The sequence below is a fragment of the Galeopterus variegatus genome, unplaced genomic scaffold, assembly GCF_000696425.1.
Source record: "Galeopterus variegatus unplaced genomic scaffold, G_variegatus-3.0.2 Scaffold17, whole genome shotgun sequence".
Lineage (NCBI taxonomy): Eukaryota > Metazoa > Chordata > Mammalia > Dermoptera > Cynocephalidae > Galeopterus > Galeopterus variegatus.
Genome location: NW_007726128.1, coordinates 138,316 through 159,884, shown reverse-complemented (window position 1 = coordinate 159,884; position 21,569 = coordinate 138,316). Strand labels below are relative to the sequence as shown.

The 21,569-nt window shown below is 38.0% G+C and overlaps 1 protein-coding gene across 1 annotated transcript in view; it reads left to right on the top strand.

Moving 5' to 3' along the window:
• Window positions 1-9,106: 9,106 nt before the first annotated feature.
• CLVS2 (clavesin 2) overlaps window positions 9,107-21,569 on the top strand; it is an 89,522-nt gene continuing 77,059 nt past the window's right edge. Inside the window, exons 1-2 of the mRNA XM_008566853.1 lie at window positions 9,107-9,833; window positions 10,291-11,237. Of these exons, the coding sequence (XP_008565075.1) occupies window positions 10,849-11,237 (389 nt within the window). The 5' untranslated portion in view covers window positions 9,107-9,833; window positions 10,291-10,848. The remainder of the gene's footprint in view (window positions 9,834-10,290; window positions 11,238-21,569) is intronic.

Here is a 21,569-nt window from a genome sequence, read left to right as displayed (position 1 = left end):
ACCATATACCAATAGGATTTTTTTTCCTATCTAGCTGTAATTTTGTATCCATTAACCAGCTTCTCCCTATCCCCCCCCCCCCCCCCCCCGCTTCCCCCCCCCCCCCCCCCCCAGTTATAGTCTTTTAACTCAGTCTTCTTTTTCTGATATACATTTTTGGGTAAAGGACTACTGGATAAAGCAAGCTTTCCAGGGATTGCACAAAACCTAAAAGCCTATCCTCTCTTTGGGTTCATGTCCTCATATGTGTTATTATCTGAAACAGGTTGAGAAAACTTGTTTTGCGTGGTTGAGAAAAACTGAGCTGTTCCCAGAGGGATGCTGAAAGGACACTTTTTGGTTAGAGCATCAATTTGAAAATCCACAGTATCACTAAGAGTGGTCATTATCCTAAAGGATTCTGTTTGGATTTTTAGATCTGTGTCTGTCTTAAACTAGGAAACATGACCATAACTATATAATCCTAAACACAAAGCTTTTGGAAAATAAGCCTCTGAGAGATCAGATAATTTATCTATAGTATATTCTACAGTGGTGAGCTGAAGATAAAGCAGAGAGGAGAGTTGCCTAGGATAGGGTGTATTATATCATAATTGGTTCTTAATAAATATTTGGTGAAAGAATAAATGAATTAGTAAAGGACTGAAACTCCATTTGCATCTTTAAACATCTTTTTTCAAATTTCATGTGATAATTTAATCCATGACTTATTTGAATGACTTTTTCAAGTGCTCTTTGTATTATTAAGAATGTTGTTTTAATAATCCATCAATGTATCCTCAGCTGGACAGTCTCCAGGTTTTCTTCTATATAATCCTTTCTAGTAAGCCAGAAGATAAACAGTTTCAGAAAGGCACATAAACATCTGTAACCATAGTCAGAGAAGAAGTGAACCAGTGGAAGTCTAAGGGAAACACTTTCAGAGAATGTTTTATCTGAAGTGCAAAAGAATCATACCAATTTATAACACATTGAGTCAAATGTCAAAGACAACTGCTTTCAAGAATCTGAAATATTTTACTTGTATGTTACGTAGACTATTTCTGCTTTTTTTTTTCTAAAAAAAAAAAGACCTATAACTGGAACACATCAGGATTGTTTTTAAGCTCACAAGTTTTACTTTTTTTTACTTCCCCCTGCTCCCCCCCCCCCAAGTGTTATAAGTTAGGCATTATGGCTATAAGGCAGGGCAAACATATGTATGGTTTCCATGTGCTTGTGGTAGAAAATGTACTTCTAACGCTTGTGAGGTTTAGCTAATTATGTTCTACTGAAACAAATCTTGGTCCTCTCAGATGATTATTAGTAATCAGGATGCAATAACAAGATTGTCAATACTTTTGAGAACAAACTCATTCCTGAGAAAACGAAAGGGATTCAAGTTTGAGCAGTTGGTATGAAAATATGTTACAACTGACATTACATGCCTCAAAACAAGAGCAATGAGGCAGAACTGAATTTGTTCTTATGTACTGACAAGACATCACCAACAGGGTGACATTTACTCACAGGCATGTTTGCTGCCATTGATAAGCCTGAATATAACCGCATACATTTAAGAAACAACAGCTCTGGAAATTTCAGCAAAATAACAGTTTTCTACATGCTTTTTTGAAGTATCTTCACCCTGGATAGACTCACTTTGCAGGGGTTAGTGTTGCTTATACCAAGCTGCTGCCCAGGGAGTGATCACATGGCTGCTTATTGTGTTAAAAATAGTTGAGGATCATATACACCCATCCAGACCTTCGTCACTCTTTTTACACTCTCACATACACACACGCACCAATCTCAAACAGTTTAGGGAGTGTTTTTCTTTGAGTTGGCCCTTGATGATTATTTTAATCTAGACTTACCTGTTCAATTATGTTAGAACTATTGACACATGTAATTAAGAGACTCAGGCAAATTATGTCTTTTAGGAAAGGCTTTATTAAAAGTAGAGTGTAATGTTGCAAAATAAAACAAAATAAAAATTGACTTCAGATAATATAGATCTGTGAAATAAAATGCTATTAAAATATTTGTGTGTAATATGTGCTATAATTTTAAATAAAACTTTTTAGACTATAGGATTTAATATAATTACCTCCTTGTTTACATTTACTTCTCAGAAAGAAAGAAAAGCCAATACAATCTCCACTGCATCTAATTGGGTATCTGGAAAGCATATGTATCACAAGGGGAATATCTAGATCAATTCTGTGAGGGTGTGATATTACTGGTGACACAACACTAAGATAAAATGAGAATTTGCCAACTACAGCTGCAACACCTTTTCTATGCAATGCTTTTAAAGGCAATACCCTTGTTTTAATTTTTAACTTTTCTGTGGTAGTACATAGATGTAAAAAGAAATAGAAATTATTATTATGACAATGAAGATTGCCAAGTTATTATTTCAATGTTCTTAATGCTCCCTTATGTTTAGGAGATTACTAGTTACGAGCCCTCTAATTGTGGAAAGAAGGAGGCTCTAAAGTCTTTGGTACAATTAAATATATTAGCGACTCTGTTCTTTTGGGGTCTGAGGGTTAAATATAGCTTATAGGAAGTGGGCATGGCTATAAAAGGGAAACACGCAGGATCCTTGTGTTGACAGAAGTGCTCTGACTCTTGACTGTATCTGTGTCAATATCCTAATTGTGACACTGTACTATAGCTTCATAATATGTTACCATTGGGAGAAACTGGGCTACAGGCACATGGGATCTCTTTGTATTATTTCATAAATCTGCATGTGAATCTACAATTTTCTCTTAACAAAAAGTTAAATGAATAATCCCCATTTTTAAATTTTAATTCAATTAAAATTTAAACCTATAAACCTTTTCTTATACAGCTATCATTTCTCTGTTAGTGATACTAGAAGACAGTAAAATAAATATAGCACTTGAGAAATCAATAGTAAAAGGAAAGTTTTAATGTTTAAGTAAATTTTTATTATTTATTTTTTTGTTATGAGCATGAACTCCTAGCAGTTATTTAATAATGCAGACATAATTTCTTCTGGTGAAATAGCTTGTGTATATCTCCTAATTATGCACATAGATATGGATATAGACATAGAATTTTGATCTCTGACATTTAAAAAAATATCAGTAATAAGAAAATTTGGAAACTGGCTTAAATTATTCTACTGTCCCTTAAGAAAAAAAGACTCAATTTAGTTATTTTGGAGATCAACCCCTCTGCAGAGGACATCGAGAAGTGATAACAGATGAGCAAACCCTGCCTGAAGATATCAAACAGCCAATAAGATAGAACCAGAGGAAGGTCAGTGAAGGTTAAGTCCAGAATTTGGGACCACTTCTTCGTTGGGGACATTTTATGACTGAAGGAAGAGCAGCTTAGAGTTTGAGAGGCTGACCAGTTTTGACATCTTCACAAGTCTAGGGGACAGGTTTAGGGTCTAGGGCCCACCAAGGACAAGTGTATTAGAAACATCTTATTCCATTCAGGCTGTTATAACAAAAACGTCATAAACTGTGTGGCTTCTGAACAACAGAAATTAATTTCTCACAGTTCTGGAGGCTGGAAATTCCAAGATTAAGGCACCAGCACTTGATGAAGGCCTGCTTCCTAGTTCACTGACAGCCACCTTTTAGCTGTAACCTGACATGGCTGAAGGGATGGACAAGTTCTCTGGGGTCTGTTTTATAAGGGCATTAATTCTCATAAGGGCTCTATTCCTCATGACCTAATGACCTCCTAAAGACCCCACCTCCAAATCCCATTAGGGATTAGTTTTCAATGTATGAATTTTGAAGGAACATGAACATTCAGTTCACGGCAAGAAGTACACTAACCCTCACAGAGGCTATGGCTCAGTTCCAAATAATTTCATTCTCTCAAATGGGATTAAGTTGATCTAGAGTTCTACTTCCCAACTGTCCATAAGTGCTAGTGTTCCCAGGTGACTACAGAAGCCAATGTAAATACTCTTTGGAGAAAGATAATATCATCCTAGGCCTCTATTTATTCCTATAAATAACTTTGCAAGTGCAAGGACAAGCATATAATTAAAAAAAAATAGCCAGATACTCAAGAGGATAATACAGTATAAATAAAACCCAGCAGAAACAATAAATAAAATAATAATAAAGAAGTTCTGCCAGAAATCTAGATATTAGAGTTATTGAGGATTTTAAAAGTACTGTTTATTATGTACAAACAGATAAAAACTGAGATTAATAATTACAACAAAACTGACATATCTCTCTGTGTGTATGTCTGTGTATATATCAGTAGAAACCCTAGAAATAGGAAATATAATGATCAAAATTAAGAATCCAATTAAGGAACAGTGAAGAAAGATAACAGTAGATTAGAAAGAGCTGAAGAATGATTTAACAAACTGAAAGCAGGCTAGACAGAAAATATCCAGAATGAAAGATGAAGAGAAAAAACGATGGAAAATGCAGATGACACAGCAAAAGACATAGAGGAAAGAATGGGGAGATATGACATCTGTGTGACTGAAATTCCAAAAGCAGAGGAGAAAGACAGTCAAGCAGAGGCAATATTTGAAAATAATTGTAAAGCAGATAAGGGCCATCAAGGTGGAGTCAAGAAGTCCTATAAACCCCAAGGTTTTTTAAAAAAAATGTATAAAGTAATATAAGAATAAAAGAGTGAAAAGAAGTCAAGTAATAAAAAGAGTAGAGTAAAATTGTTGAAAAGTAAAGACATGAAGAGAAAATAAAATCAGCTAGAGAAAAATAGAGATTTCTTTTGAATAAACGATGAAAAGATTGACACTTAACTTTGACACAACAGAAATCAGACAAGTTAGAAAGAAATGGAATAAAATCTTTAAAGTGTTGAAAGAAAACAGATGCTAATCTAGAATCCTTCATCTAGAAAAAATATTTTTTTGAGTGAAAGTAAAATAAGGTTACTTTCAGGCAAGCAAAATGAATAATTTATAATCCTTAGATTTGTACTAAAGGACAGATTAAAAGGTGTTCTTCGAGTAAAAGAAAAATAATTCTATATGGACACTCAGAGACACAGGAAAAAGTAAATAACAATGGATAAATCTACAATATTACCCACAATAACAGTGGGTAAATCTACAATGATTCTCAAGCTTTAATAGTTACATAAAGGGGCACAAAACAAAGATGTGTAGCTTAGAATTAATCAATGTGCTGGCCAGAAAACTTTGCAAGTTCCTACACCTTTGGAAGGATTTCTTATTCAGTATGTTAGGCATGGGAATTTACATGTCTAAGAAGTTCCCAAGTGATGCGAATGCCACTGATCTGGAGCCCACACTTTGAGAACTAGTGAGAAATATTGGTTGTATTAGTACAAAGTAATGTAGGATTTAAAGTTTATATTGAATTAAAATCCATGTAGATATGGACAATTACTTTGTGACAATGGCTGTCCTTCTGTCCCATAGGGAAAAAAAAGGGGGGTTTTAAACTAAATTGTCTCTATAAATGGTGCTGTCAATTGGATATTCACAGAGAAAAAAAAAATACTTGATCTGTTTCCCACATTGTGTATTAAATGCAGTCCCAGATGGATTGCAAGTCCAAATGTAAAAGGCAACAACAATAAAACTTCTAGAAGATAAACTGGAGAATATCTGAGTAACCACGTGATAATTTGAAACAGGAGCCCGAAAAAGTACTGTTCACAGGGGAAAATCAAACTACTTGAAAATTTAAAATTATGTTCACCAAAAGACACTATAAAGAGAGTGAAAAGGCAAGCCATAGGCTGGAAGAAGATATTTTCAACGCATGCAACTGATAAAGGGCTTATATTCAGAATCGACAAGGTTTCTGAATCCCTCATGTCAATAATAAAAACGATAAACAACCTGCTATAAAATGGGCAAAATCTTTGAAATGACATTTTGCACAGAAGGGTAAAGAAATGGCCCTCCAAAATGTGAAAACTTGCTCACCCTCACTTAGTAGTCATGGAAGTGCGTACCAAAACCAAAATGCAATGCCCTGTTCAAAACCAGAGTGGATCAAGTTAAAATTATAGACACTAATAAGAATTTGTGAGAACGTAGCATGGTGAGAACTCTTACATACTGCTGGGAGAGGGTGAAATGGTACAACCATTTGGGAAATAGCTTGGCATTATTTATTAATTTGAAGATGCATATCTCATATGACTCAGCAATTTCTATTCCTACGTATGTCCATGTGCACTAAGATAACATGTTTGTCCATACATGTATTACATGGTATGCCCATATGTACTAGAGTGCTCCTACATCATGTTTAGTAATAGCCCCAAATTGAAAACAACCCAAATTTCCATCGGTTATAGAACGGAAAAATACATTGTAGTATGTGTATAAAATGCAATTCTATGCCTCATCGCTGAATATGGATAAAGTAACTACATGCAACAGCATGGGTGAATCTCACAAACATAATTTTGCATGAAAGAAACCAATCACTAAATTACATATGAATGATTACATTTATTTAAGTTAAAAAAAACAGGAAAAGCTAAATTGTAGCTACTTAGTTTGTAAAATTTTAAAGAAAACAAGAATTACTTTCAAAATGAAGATACTGTGGCTTCTTCTGCTGGAAAGAAGAGGCCAGTAGTTAGGAAGGGATGGGGAGGCATTTCTGGTTACTGTTAATGTCCTATTTCTTAACCTGGTTGGATATTTACACAGGTCTTTGCTTTGTATTATGTAATTGAGCTATACATTTTTGTTTTGTACCCCTTTAGTATGTGTTTTTATTTAACAATAAATGAAATAAAATATTTAAAAATGTAAGCTAGTTACTCTATGCATTTTAAATATACCAGTAAACCAAACTTTTCTTTCCAGTTGCTTGAAAGCACCTGAAGTCCTTGGTTAAACTATTTTTCCAGCAAAAATTTAATTAGTCCTTTTGTTTAGTTAATTTATTCTCTTATTCTAGTTCCTACATTACTTTGCATTAATTTGGCAAGGTAAATTAATATTTAATGAGAATCAAATTTTCTGATGCCATTTGAATAAACAACTTGCTTAATTTTTAGGTGGTTTTGTGTATTTATTTTGGTTTCAGAACTGATTTCAAATGTACAAGTGGAGAGAGAGCTACAGTGCAATCATTGGAGGAAGGACTTACTAGTTTGTAAATATAACGAAAAATATTCTTATACCTACATAAATGACCTACTCCAACAATCCTACTGCATTATGGAGGCTATTTATATCATATATCGATATACTGTACTAAAATAAACCTACTTACATCATATGTTGATATACTGTATTAAAATAAATCTACTTGAAGGAATTCTATTATTGGTAAATAATACAGACATTGTCACTAAAAATAGGTCACGCCATACTACAGACCAACAAATTTAATTTTGTTTTATTAGTTAGTTTCAAAAATATAGTCTAATATTTCCATCTCAGAGAACAAAATTAAGCAATTGGCTTTAAAGCATTGTGAAGTATCTGAGATTTAACTCTATTTAAAAGCTAACAAGTTAGCTAGCCATAATTTTATGGATGCTGGTAGAAAATGCAAAACTCCTAGGTTAGAGATAAAGGACTTTATCCCTAGGCACAGCAAGAAGTAATAGTATCAACAAATTTTGTACTGGTTTCTGAGTCTCAATTCCCACAAGGCTAAGAAAAGAGGGTCAGATGATACTTGCACACTCCATGGGTGGCATTATGCCTGTGCTTTGCTTAGGAGAGAGACATTACAGCTTCCAAGGCTGTAAATAAACCTATTCGTCCTTCCAGATGGAGGTACTATCTCTATCTTCCAAGGCTGTTCACTACACAAACATCCTTGAAAAAACATTCTGGACAAAAGGGCAGTTTTGCCATGTGTGGAAGACATGCAGAAACACGAGAGATCCATGGAGAATTGTCTCTCAGTATTACTGATGGCTAAAACTTCTTCATACAGTTGATATGAGACAGAAAGCTTCTTTCTAGAATATTGGGCCAAAATGAATTTTCCAAAAATTTTTTGATATGGGAAGCAAATTATTGAACAGTTCACATTGCATTCAGAATGCTTGTAAGAGTCATAATCACACAAAGTCCTAAAAGGATCTTAAATATATACAGCACGTATGTAAAAACACACACACATACACACACATATTTATACGGTTTATTTTCTGCCTCCCCCATTAAAAACATAATATTTTTTTTTGAGAATAATGAATGTGTGTGTGTGCATGTGTGTAATTCGTTCTCTTATTTTGGGTCGTACATCACTTAGCATTAATTTAGTTCATAAAATGGTATAGATCTGCCATACAACCCTCTTCTTTCTTTGTTTTCGTCAACACTATCACTATGGGAACAACAAAAAAGAGTGTGTCTGCAATTTGAGGATTCTAATAGTCATCAAAGCATGACAAAATTTTCTTATCTTTAAGATCACCTTTTCTCTGTAGAATGTAGAACAACGCCCCACAAATAGCGCATTCAGTAAATATTTGTTGCGCTGAGTTGACTTGAACTCAGACCCCCACTCCACAGTTTGTAAGTCAAAAGTTGCTCTTAGTGACATGTTCAGTAATACATACTGTGCTTGGAAAACAGAAAATATTCCCTTTCCTCAAATGCATAGACAGTCACCTTAAGCTCAAAGACTCCTGCTCATTTATAATGAGTCTAGTATGCAGATGTATCAAACTGAGGGAAAGATCATATATGTCTCCAGAAATACTTGCGTTATTATGAGATGAGAAATGAGTCAAGAAGTGCCTATTTATTCTTCCTTTGAGCATTGTATTATTATTATTATTACTACTACTACTACTACTACTACTATTATTATTATTATTATTATTATTATTATTTTACCCCGTGCTCATTTGCATCCTCTTCAAAAGGATTTAGCAGGGAGAGTTTATGGCTGAAAACTGTTCATGTAAGTTCCTCCGGAGGCTTAATCATCAACACAACGCGTTGGAACCACTTTGGTCTTCTTTTCTAAATTAAACATCTCTGCCAACAACAAATGCGGAAAGTACAAACTGTTTCCGTACTCCTACCACATCAAAATTACCTCCTACAGAAACTCTTAAATGTGTGTCAATGTGAATTACCATGCACAACAGCTACTCGTCCAGCCGCTCTAGGGTCTTGCACACAAAGGGTGACAGAGGGGCGTGGGAAGGCTGGAAGGCGTCGCTGCCCCGCCTGGCCAGGCGATGCCGGCCCCAGCAGCCTGCTGGGGAGTAGGGACAAGGAACAGGCTAAACCTGGGGCTCGGGATATTTGAATGCCACCAAAATTGCCGTCCCAGCCCAACAAGGCAGGGAGAGAAGAGCTGAGTGCGTGCGCGAGCTGAGTGCTTACGTCGCAGCGAGATCTGTGCTGGGATAATTAGAGAGGAGTTGGGCTGAGCCGAGTCCTCTTTTAGCAGCAGCCGCCGGAGCCGCAGCAGCAGCCCGGAGGGCGCGCCCGACTCGGGCCGCTCGGGAGCGCACGGGGACAGGCCCGCGCCGCGCCCCCCGCCCCACCGGCTCCGGGCGCACAAAGGCTGCGGCCGCTCGCGTGGCCTTCTCCTTCCAGGCGATCGGGTCTCGCTCCCTCCCTTCTCTCCCGAAGGCAAAAATGGCAGGGCCGGGCGAGCACCTGGGACAGCGGTGGCCCTAGCTCTGCTGTCCCCACCCTTCCTGCTAAGAGAGGCAGCGGGCTGCCCGCGGACGATGTGGCCGCGGCTGCTCGCGAGTGCGTCTTCGGCCCGGGTCCCCGCTGTCGCCCCTCTTGGCTGCTCCTTCTCTCCCACCGAGCGGAGTTGATGCTGCTGTCGCCGCCGCCGATGGATGCCAGAGTGCCGCATTGCTTAGCCTCCCCGCCTCCGGGTTTGCTGGTAGGAGCCGGCTGCTCTTTCTTCTTTCTTGCTTTGGGGTTTCATAGAAAAGATAGAGACAATTTTATTTTTTCCTCTACAACTCCCTCCCTTTCCTCCCGTTTTTGAAATCTACATTCCCAGAGAGATCCCCTTCCTTCCCCGCCCCCCACCACACCCCCGCGGCTAGTCCGTTGAAATGAAGGGCTAGAGGAAGGCAGAAGTTGGGGGTGGGGGTGGGGGAGCCCACGCTGGTGCCAGCGCCACCAAAAACCCTGCTGGTACCTTATGAGATCACGTTGTATAAGGAGGGAGGGGGGAAGGTGCGCTATCTGCAGAGTCTCCACCTAATTGGATCATGATGATCTTAAATAAAATCCCACAAATACGTCGTACAAAATAGCATCTTTGAATAAGCAGATGAAGACATAAGCTCCTTTCCCCCTTCGTTTTCTCTCTGTTTTTCTTTCCGGCACAGACGCTCTCTCCCCGCCCTGGAGCTCAGCGCTGAAGAGCCGCCTTATTATTATCAGAATTCCCATCGTTACCCCGCAGGCAGGCGCGTCCCTCAGTAGAGACCGCAGAAGCATCACAGTGCCGGGGCTGAGATGTGCGTGGGGGGTGTTTTTGTTACATCTTGGAAGAGAAGAGAAGAGGACTGTGCCAAGATCAGAACCACCCCCCATGCTAGGTGGGATTAGGGGTATTTTGTTAGGACAGAGAGAGAACAAGAAGACGGGTGCAGGGCCCTCCAGAGCTCTACGTCTCTTAAGGAAAGGGAAGAAAGAACCAAAGTGGGGCATTGTTTTTAGCGGGTGGGGGAAGAACTTTGTATCCCCTGCAGGAAAGCTGTGGGAAAGCAGGAGCAACAGGGTACTTGATTGGACACCAAGGCAAATCATTTCCTGTGCAGGACAGGAAGCAGGCAGCTGTTGGTCTGGGGGCCAGAGAGGGGTGGCAGCAAGGGTGTACCAGGTGTGTTGGGCCAGTCAACAAGAGCTTCAGGAGGGAAGGCTCAGGAACGCGGAGCAGAACAATGACTCATTTACAAGCGGGTCTCTCCCCTGAGACCCTGGAGAAAGCTCGCCTGGAGCTCAATGAGAACCCAGACACGCTGCACCAGGACATCCAGGAGGTGCGGGACATGGTCATCACCAGGCCGGACATTGGCTTCCTGCGCACGGATGATGCCTTCATCTTACGCTTCTTGCGCGCCAGGAAGTTTCATCACTTTGAGGCCTTTCGCCTCCTGGCCCAATACTTCGAGTACAGGCAGCAGAACCTGGACATGTTCAAAAGCTTCAAGGCCACTGATCCTGGCATCAAGCAGGCACTGAAGGATGGCTTCCCTGGGGGCCTGGCCAATCTGGACCACTATGGCAGGAAGATTCTAGTCCTTTTTGCTGCCAACTGGGATCAGAGCAGGTAAATCCTAAATCCAAACTTGCACTAGGGATCCTTTTACTCTACCATTTTCCAGAATGTACTCTGAGTAATGCCATAATTTTGCAGCTTTGATGTTGTTGTTTATTTGGCTGGGAGAAAAGAGAAACTGGAACTAAGAAATGAGTTTTTGGTTGGCACCCTGAAAAGGGGGAAGGGCTTTTATTTTTACTTTTAAAACCCTTACTTCACTAACACCCAGTTTCCCTGCAGCTCCAAGTGCTTTATGGACCATATTATCGCACTGAGATCTAAATCACTTAACTTCTAAATAAAACTTCTAAATTTTTCACCTCCTGTATAAGCATACTGGTCTGGAGAAATGAATACGAGAACGCAGACAACTTTTCCTCTTTCCTTCTAAAGAGATTCTCAAACTAGATTTTTTGTCACCATCATCATCACCATCATCATCATCTTTCTTTCCCTTCAGTACTGACATTTAATCTTTTGAAAATAGCCTAGTGTTCAAACAAGATCAGGTAGTTTTATTGCTTGGAAACTTTTCTGCTTGGTGAGGTGTAGATGAAGGGATAATATGATATGTGTCACTTCAATGAAAAAGAAGAGTTGTACCCTCTGTCACTGAGCATGCCTACCGACACTGAAAATAAAGGCTGACTGGTGTCTTGTTCTACACCTGTCACTAATCTAAAGAATATGTTTGCTGTCTGATGTGATTTTTCATCTTTCAGAAGGAAGTGGAAATGTTCAGATATGTCAGTTGGTAGACTTTTTGAGCTTCCTTGCTATTTAATAGAGGGGAAATAAAATTCTTATTTCATTTGCATTACAGAAAAATGCGGACAACTACTTCCTCAATCAGAATTATTTTCTCAGACCGAAAGATATAAGAAATTATAAAAGTCTCTTGTATAGAGTAGTTTCAATTAAGTTCATAGTTAAATGTATTTCATGGGACTTAAAAATGCTACCAGAGCTATGAATCATAAGAAACTGGTTGTTAAAACCCTGGTGTGTTTTTAGTTCTGTGAATGGTGACTTTGGATGCATCTGGTTAGATTAAATCATCACATTGGAGCAAATCTAAAAGACTTTTAGAGTTACTGAGAGATTTCATGGATCTTACAGGTTCCTGGATAGGCTTCTCAGAGTCTTGGGATCTCAGACTTTAAGATCCCAGTTTAATATTGTAAATTAATATTTTTAAATAGATTTTCCCCTTTAACTGGTCACTTTTCCGTTGTGATTCTAGGTTGAGAACTACTCTGATTTTTTAAGGTAATTATAAAGACAAACTACTATCTGAAGAATAATAAGCTAAGAAACTCATGGAGAAAGTTAGGCAGTGAGAAGGAATGGGGTTTCATTACTTACTTCGATTAGTTATAGAATTCTCACTTACTCCACTTTTTAGCAGTTAGGAAAGTTTAAAGGACTATAAAATTCCATCCACTGACCATAATTTTGTTTTAAAGTTTTTTTGTTTTAATCTGAGAAGTACATTGTGGGATCATACAAACCAATGATTGTGTATATCAAAACAGAAAATTTTTATTTGAGAAAGAACCTAATATTCCATGTATCAGTTAGAACAAAAAATTGTTTATTGAGGTATAATGTAATGGGAGCTGTGGAAATTTTATGTTTAATATGTCTTGAAGTTTATTAGAGATATCATTAGGGAGGACGATTACATTCAGAGAGACGTTATATACATCAGAGCTATTTTTATTTATTTCTAAAAATGAACTAATATTCACACTGATTTATAAGTCTAATTAAGGTGAAAGTCACTTAAAGTTCTCATGTACATTATATGGGAAGGTGATTTTTCTGGATTTACTAAAGAAGCTATTTTTTAGTTGTCTATCTCATGCTTTCACGTAAAGTACAGAATACTAGTAATCAAAACCTCTCTCTGTGGAAATTTACAATGGGAAGGGATTTATTAATTGGTACATAAAGTTATTTTTATTAAACCTACACAAAGTCTTAGATAGTAAAGTTTTGTGCTTGAAAAATTAAAAATGAGAAGCTGTGTCCTATGGAAATACCCTATCAGGACCCATAGACTAATAATCATGAATTCCGTTGCTATGGTTGGAAATGAACAGGTATAATCAATAAGTTATAATACATCAAGGTGATAAGGTATATGAGTGATATAAAGTTTGTCTAAATTTTAATTGAGTTTTCTCCCTCTATATTATTAAAAAAGTAATCATTCTCTTCTCCTCCCTGACTGCCCCTCATCCCAATCTACATATGCCCAGTGACAGGGACTAGTGGATAAACAATTCTATCATCTTGGAATCCTCTGTAAACCTTTATCATTGGGATATGTATGTAAGAAAGACCTTTGCCCCTGCCCTAACATTCTAAGGACAGCTGCCTTCTGACAGTGTGGGGGTGTTACTAGCCCTTCTCAGCCTGAATTCTTTTCCTTCACCTTGAAGCCTCCATGCTTATCTGACTTGACTCCTACAGAAGTCTCTGCCACCTTCCCTACACGTTTACCTTACTATTATGGCTCTGTTAGGTGGACCTGCCACGTGCCAAATTCTCTCACTTCTCATCCCTCTGCTCTGTGAGTCAGGTGTTCTCACCTTCCTTGCCCTGATCCTACCAGCCCCAAACTACCTGGATCTCTCAAGACTGCACATCTGAACATAATTCTGAACATATTTCTTATGTTGTTAAGCAAATCACTTGGCTTTCAATAACTTTTTAAAAAAGTAGCTTTGTTTAAAAAAAAAAAAAACAGTGGGTGGGAAGTGTAGATGATTACATAGGTAAATTCCAGAAATGAGATAGAAGAAAATGTTTCTCTTTATTTGGAAGACAGATTACTTCCAACTTTTCAAGTACAAAGGGAAAAACAAGATTTTATGAACTTTGAAAAAATTTCTAAAGACCCCTGAAAGAATTTATCTATACAACAAAAAAAGCTGTTATTTATTATATTTATAATAGCACCTGATCTATAGTAGATGCTTAATAAATATTTGAGTTGAATTAAGAGTTATGCATTTTTTAGGGCCGGCCCGGTGGCGCACTGCTACAGTGCACCGCTTGTGAGTGCGGCGGTGCTCCCGCCGAGGGTTCGGATCCCACATACAGACCGGTTCCCACTCACTGGCTGAGTGAGGTGCAGGCGCAAAACCGAGGGTTGCGATCCCGTTGCTGGTCCCGGTCCGGTACGGGCGCGACACTGAGGGTTGCGATCCATTGCCAGACACGAAAAAAGACAAAAAAAAAAAAAAAAAAAGAGTTATGCATTTTTTTAAAAATAATCCTAAGTAGGAATTTATCTCACATATGTTTTATCCTACATTAAATTTGTAGGACATTTTACTGTGCTCTTTAGGTCACTGGAAATAGTAAATGTGTGTGAGATGGTGACTATAAATAAAAAGTCTCTTTCTTCTGCAATATAGTGCAGGTTAGTTTCAGGTTAGTGTAAAGAATTAGACCACTTTCAAAGCCTTTGTAAGAGACATGGAGTCATCAGAAAGACTAAGGTAAAATCATAATATTGACAGTGCATCCATCTTCTAACAAATCTAAAAAAAAAAAAAAAAGTTGAAATATGGTAATGTCAGAATGACTTTTAGTGTGGTCTGTGGTTCTTTTAAAAAAGCATAGGACAAGCTGAGGTGATTTGTTACATTTGTTGACCTGGCTGTATCTTGGAAAAGATTCATATACTTTTATTTCCTTCCTTTCAGATTGTCTTACATAATTTCTGAAAACAAAAGTCAACTCCACACAATTAGAAACAATTTGATTGTGGGCCGGCCCGGTGGCGCACTGGAGAGTACACCGCTTGGGAGTGCAGCGGTGCTCCCGCCGAGGGTTCGGATCCCATGTAGAGACTGGTTCCCACTCACTGGCTGAGCACGGTGCGGGCGCAACACCGAGGGTTGCGATCCCGTTGCTGGTCCCTGGTACGGGCGCGACACCAAGGGTTGCAATCCTGTTACCGGTCAGTAAAAAAAGACAAAAAGGAAAAAAAAAATAGAAACAATTTGATTGTTACACTGCATCACTAGGATGCAGTAGTCCTCCAGGCATTACAAGCTGTGTTTCCTTCCCAAATGATAGTGCCCTGCTCAGGACTCAGCAGATTCCCTCTTTGTGTCCACCTGATTTCATCAAAAGGGTGCGAGGATAATGTACCATGAAGCTAGAAGAAATAACACTACTTGCGGAAAGGAATTTTGGGTGAAAGTTGATGGCAGACTATGCCCTAGGACATGAAAACAGGTATCTCAGAAGTTGAAATCCACTAGCACATAATTATTGGGAATATTGATGAGTGAAAGTTGTCACCTGAAACATAATGATGACATGAAGTCTGAGAGTTGGCCCGTAAATTGTCAGTTAGCCTGCAACTATATGTTACCTCTATAGACCTCATTAGACTTATAAAGTATTTCTCTATACTGCAGTACAGCAAACAACCATTTATTTGGAATCTGGTTAATAGTCAATAGAATACAATTAAATACAGCTTGTACTAAAATGATTCTTAGTATAATGGCAACTCAGAAAACAGTGAACATCTTGCATGGTCTTTGGCTTGTAATAATCGAAGCTCTGGAGGGGGAGAAAACTGAATGGTCAGACACTGCTGTGATTCTCTAGCTTATCTTGTAATTTGCCTGAAAAACTTATCATCAGTTTGTTCCTACTGTGTGGCTTTTTCTTAAAAAAGAAAATATTATGTAAATGGTCAGCTATTTGTGGCTTCAGTTTGAATATGATCATGCTCACATTTACTAAAATAATGGGGCCAATGTTTATAATGAAAGAAGATTGTGATCCTGATAGCCATAGACTATACAGACTTGCTTTAATGCCAGCCACAAAGCTCTATTCTTCTTTGGAAGTGTACTAAAAAGTAAATAAATAAAATAAATTAAAAATGACTAAGAATAGATTAACATACTCAAGGGCAATTAACCATCTAATTATGGAGAAACACTCATTCACAGTAATATCAAAAACAAAAACAAGAAGCTTAATTTTTTGGCCTGATTTTTCAATAATACTTGTCTCAGTTAATTAAAGTATTAAAATATTTCTCAGCCTTTGTTTTCCATTGTCATACCTGGTGGCACAGTCAGGAGTCCTTCAAAATCCTGGAGGCATTGCTGTGCTGTGTTATGGGTGGATTTTGATTATGGCAAAACTAGAAGTGGCAGGTGTGGATTCTATGGAATTTCTGTCCCCCCAGAGCTTCCATATTGCTTCCTCACAGGGAGGCTCTTTTATCAAATACTCTGGAAACTGCAACTTATTCCAAGCTGTACTCTTGGTACATGCCATGGAAAATAAGGAAGAACAAAAAAGTTTTCCTGAGAAATGTTGGAGGAATATTGTGACAAATCTCTGAAAAAATGGGACAAACTCTAAAACTGGGGCAATTATGCAGTAATTAGTAAAATAATCCTGAAATAACAGCAAAAACCAGGAGTGTCAACTTTCGGTAGGACGTTGATTAGGTCTGGCCTGAGCCAGGCTATTTTCATGTTTCAAATATGCAACTTTAAACAAGGTTGAAGAGAAGCAAATGATTATTACAGTGCCCTGAAAGGATGCCTCAAAAGAAATATTTAAAGATATTTTAAAACATGAGCTAACAGTAAATTAACAAGTTGTCCTTAGGAGATAAATATATGTCCTCCACTCTGGAGAAAAATTGAGCTCTCTTACTTCACTGAAACCAGGTACATATATTTCACTATTACAATAAACAGTGTCTATTGCCATGAGGGAAAGGATACTCCTCTATTGGGATCCTTATAGACATCAAATAAACTGAGCAATTAAAATTTCATTCCAATTAATTAAAATGCACTTCATTTGCTATGTACATAAAAATCTATTTATTTTTCCTAAAATATTTATTTATTTATTTTTGATTATACATATATTTATGGGGAACAGAGTTGACTATTGGTGTTTGTGTACACTATGTGATGATCTAATGAACATTGTTAGCATGTTCATCATTACATATTATAAATACTCTTTTTGTTCCTTACCCAATTACTCCCTAACCTCCCTCTTCCTCCGTGTTTCCCAACTCCAGTAACCATAGGCCTGTTCTCTCCTTCTGAAAATTCAATGTTTTATTGTGGCCAGCCGGCCTTCCTTCCTCCCTTCCTCCCTTCCTTTCTTACTTTCTTTCTTCTTAGCTCCCACTTATGAGTGAGGACATACAGTATTTCTCTTTCTGTGCCTGCTTATTTCACTTAACATAATTTTCTCCAAGCTCATCCATGTTGCTGCACATGGCAGAGTTTCACTCTTTTTTATGGCAGAGTAGTATTGCATTGTGTATATATACCATATTTTCCTTATCCAGTCATCTGTAGATGGACATTTAGGTTGGTTCCATATATTGGCTATTGTAAATAGAATTGCAATTAACATGGGAGTATAGGTATCCCTTCTATATGATGATTTACATTTCTCTGGGTATATACCCAGAAGTGGGATTGCTGGATTGTATGGTAGTTCTATCTGTAGTTGTTTGAGAAATCTCCATACTGTTTTATGTACTGGCTGTACTAATTTACAGTCCCACCAGCAGTATAGAAGAGTTCCCCTTTCTCCTCATCCTTGTCAGCATTTGTTATTCTCAGTCTTTTTGATAATAGCCAGTCTAATGGGGGTGAGATGATATCTCAATGTGGTTTTGATTTGCATTTCCCTGATGATTAGTAATGTTGAGCATTTTTTCATGTACTTGTTGGTCATTTGTATATCTTCCTTTGAAAAATGTCTATTCATCTCCTTTGCCCATTTTAAAATTGGATTATTTGGTTTTTTATGGTGAAGTTGTTTGAGTTCTTTGTATATTCTGGATATTAATCCTTTGTTGGATGTATAGTTTGCAAGTATTTTCTCCCATTCTGTGGGTTGCCTACTCACTCTCTTTGCTGTGCAGAAGCTTTTTAGTTTGATATAATCCCATTTGTTTATTTTTTCTTTTGTTGCTGTGCTTTTGAGGTCTTATTCATAGTCTTTGCCCTGTCTTACATCCTGAAATGTTTCCTCTATTGTACATAGAAATTTAGTAGGAACTAGGTACAAATAAAGGCACATAACACATACTTTGTACCATTAAGTGACATACAGCCTCTCTGGGAAGAAAAACATGAAAAGCTAAACAACTACCAGAGAAGTCTTAAGTGTTTAATGAGAATACTGTTGCCGGTGCTGGAAGATCAGGACAGAGGGGCAGCTGCAGGCTACTCAGTGATGGAATCAATGTTGAATTCAACCTTTTATTGTTCTATTTTCACTCACTCATTCGTTTATTCATTCATTCATTTTAAAACATTTCTACAGTGTGTGTTTTATAGCAGCTAAGTATTTTGTCCATGATCACACTAGTAATTGAATTAGTCACTTTTGTGTGTGTGTCTGTGTGTGTAGACCGTTACCAACCTAAATCTAGGGAAAGACATTTAAATATAATTATATCAAAAAATCAAGCTCTAATAATTACAAAATTCCATCTATGGTTTAAAATATCTTGATTAAATATCAGAATATGGACAATTAGAAACAAAAAATTAAGGTAGAACACTAAGTCTTCTAAAGGTAAAGACTTTACAAACCAGATGCTTGCACAGAGTATTCAGCCTTGAAAAAAACAGTTGCCTCTCTGATGTCTTTGTACTTTCCCAACACAATTCTGTTTTATTTTATTTTACTTTTGGTGGCAATAGGTGCAAACATTTTAAACCCTTTCTTCAAAGAAAGGTGTTTTTATCTGTAAAAGTTTCATTTCCAGTGATTCTCTTGTTCTCACTCACCTACATTTCTGCAGCAGTAAAATTAAAGCAAGACTCAGACCACTAATCTGTGCTCGGTGATACAAGCCAGACATATGAAAATTTCAGAGTTCATATTTCCTCTAGGGTTTGTAGACTTAGCCACATTCCATCCTGACTCTTATGAATGTCTTCTTGCTTATCCTCCACCAAAGCCCCGTGCTGTGGCCAGGCTGAAGAGTGCCTGGCCTGGTGCCACGTTAGTATTGATTTCCTGATTTCCTTTCTTCTGACGCATGTTTTGCTACCCAGACATGAAAAAGCAGAACAGCTATTCATCAAACTCTGTTCTAGGTATGAGGCGCCACAGGGAGTAGAAAGAACACTGTTGTCAGAAAGACTTGGCTTCTAATCTAGGTTCCCCTCTTTCTTCCCATGGTAATTTTGGTTGAGTTCTCTGAGACCCTGTGTCCTCATCTGTGAAATAATAGGAGCAAAGCCAGCTCAGAGACTTTGCAGTTTTTTGAGATTAAGATAATGCATTTGAAATTGCTTTGGAAATTTTAAAGTATTACACAAATAGAGGTATTATTATTATTACCACTCAGTAATATAAAACACCAAGATGGGTTCATGAGCTTTAGCAGTAATGATACCCTGAGTCATTAATAAAGGTAATTCTTCTCCTTTGTCTCTCCCCCAAGCACCTTTCTAATGGGAGTGCTTCAGACATTAGAAAATGTGGCTTAATGAAAACTGAGGGGTAGGAGCAGCCTTAATGAAGAATTTAATAATGGCTGATTGATTTAGTGACAAAGAGAAATTGCTGGCTGTTGTGCTGCTCAATGTGATGCCAAGATGCCAGTTTTTCCCTGTCATGCCGAAAAGGTTGGAAAGTCGAAGGAGATGACTTGTTTGTGATTTAAGTTGATCTTTGCACTGATTTTGAGCTGTGGTAGAGATGCCGTGAACCCTACAGGAGAAGCATAGGCCAGGTAGCCCCCAAAAAACTGCACGGCCAGAGGCACCAGAAGAAGCTTCCCTGAGCTTGTTAAATATTTTTTGAAAGCATTTTTGGAATTCACTTCCCACCACTAACTTTTATTATAAAAACAGCTATGGGGCTCCTGGCTGCAGGCAGGGTACTGCCCCTCAGCCATGCCGAATGACAAGGCTCTTGTCCTTTTCTGGCCTAGGAAGGTATTTTGTGTTGCCCTTTGAGATGAAAGGGAAGACTTAAGTAATGGTGTAATTAAAAAACAATGCCACTTTGATGACCTTTGTAGGTAAAGTAAAGCAGTATGATCTGTGCCCTTGGGAAATAATTTGATTGTCACATATATTACTGTGCACCTACTAAGCTTATATGTCTGGGGCCATAGGACAAACACTGACGGTTAAGTGCACTAGTTTCAGAGTGGGAGAGGGCACTGAGGTCTGCAGCAGGAAGAGACAATTTCACAGAGCAGGACAAGCTGGAGGTGGGCCCAGAGAATGATAGAATAGGTAAAATGAAAAAGAAGAGGTGTGTCCCCAACAGATTTAAGTGAAGGTAAGGCATAGTAGTGTACTGGCTTTTTGGGGAATGGATGTGACAAGATCTGGAGGCTGGGGTGAGCTTGTGCATGAGAGTGCAAGGTAAGAAGCATGATTATTAAGGGAGTGGCGGGGTTTTGAAAGAGCCATGGAGGAGTAGAGTGTGTGCATGTTTTAGGATGATTAATTTCACACTTGTGGATAGGCAAGATTTCTGGAAGAGAGAGAGGGGAGAGAAGGAAAAAGAAAGGAGCGGAAGTGCCATTGTACTAGGCAATAAATTTGGGACTCTCATGGAAAGAAAGAGTTAGATGCCAAAGGCATATAAATAGATAAAGGAAAAGAAAAATAGTTGGGACTTGGTGAATAAATGTAGAGGGAGAAGGAAAGGGAAATATCCAAGGATGACTCTTCATTAATTGATTAACATAGGCAATCCCAGAGGGGAAGTATGTTTGGGAGGCACTAAGATGTTACATTAATGTGAAATATTTTAGGTAACAAGAAGTCCCTAAGGTGCTGATGTTCAGATGACACCTGGAAAGATGAGGATGTTGCTTAGGAGTGACTCTGGCTCTGAGGATATATATGGAGCATCATGGATGTGTTGACCAAAGGGATAAGTGCGTGACTCAGTAACTCTGTGAGATATTACATGATAAGAGTTGGCGACCAAAGTCTATTTCTGCATTTGGGGATTGGAGGAGGGAGTGCAACCAAAGATGGAAGATACAGAGTGACCAGAAAAAGTGGGAGGAGGAAAAGTTCAATGTGGCATCATAGAACCAAATAGAGGAAAGTGTTTCAATGGCATTGATTACAGCAAAGATTTATTATTTCTATTATCTGTCAAGTACTGTTAAAAGCTGTACATCTATTATTTTATTTCATTTTTATCCCCTCAACTTTATGAAATTAAGAATAAATGGTTTAGTTTGCTTTTCTCTTTCTATTTTCTAAAGTTAGAAGTTTACATTATTGATTTGAGATTTTTCTTGTTTTTTTTTTTTTTTTTTTTTTTTTT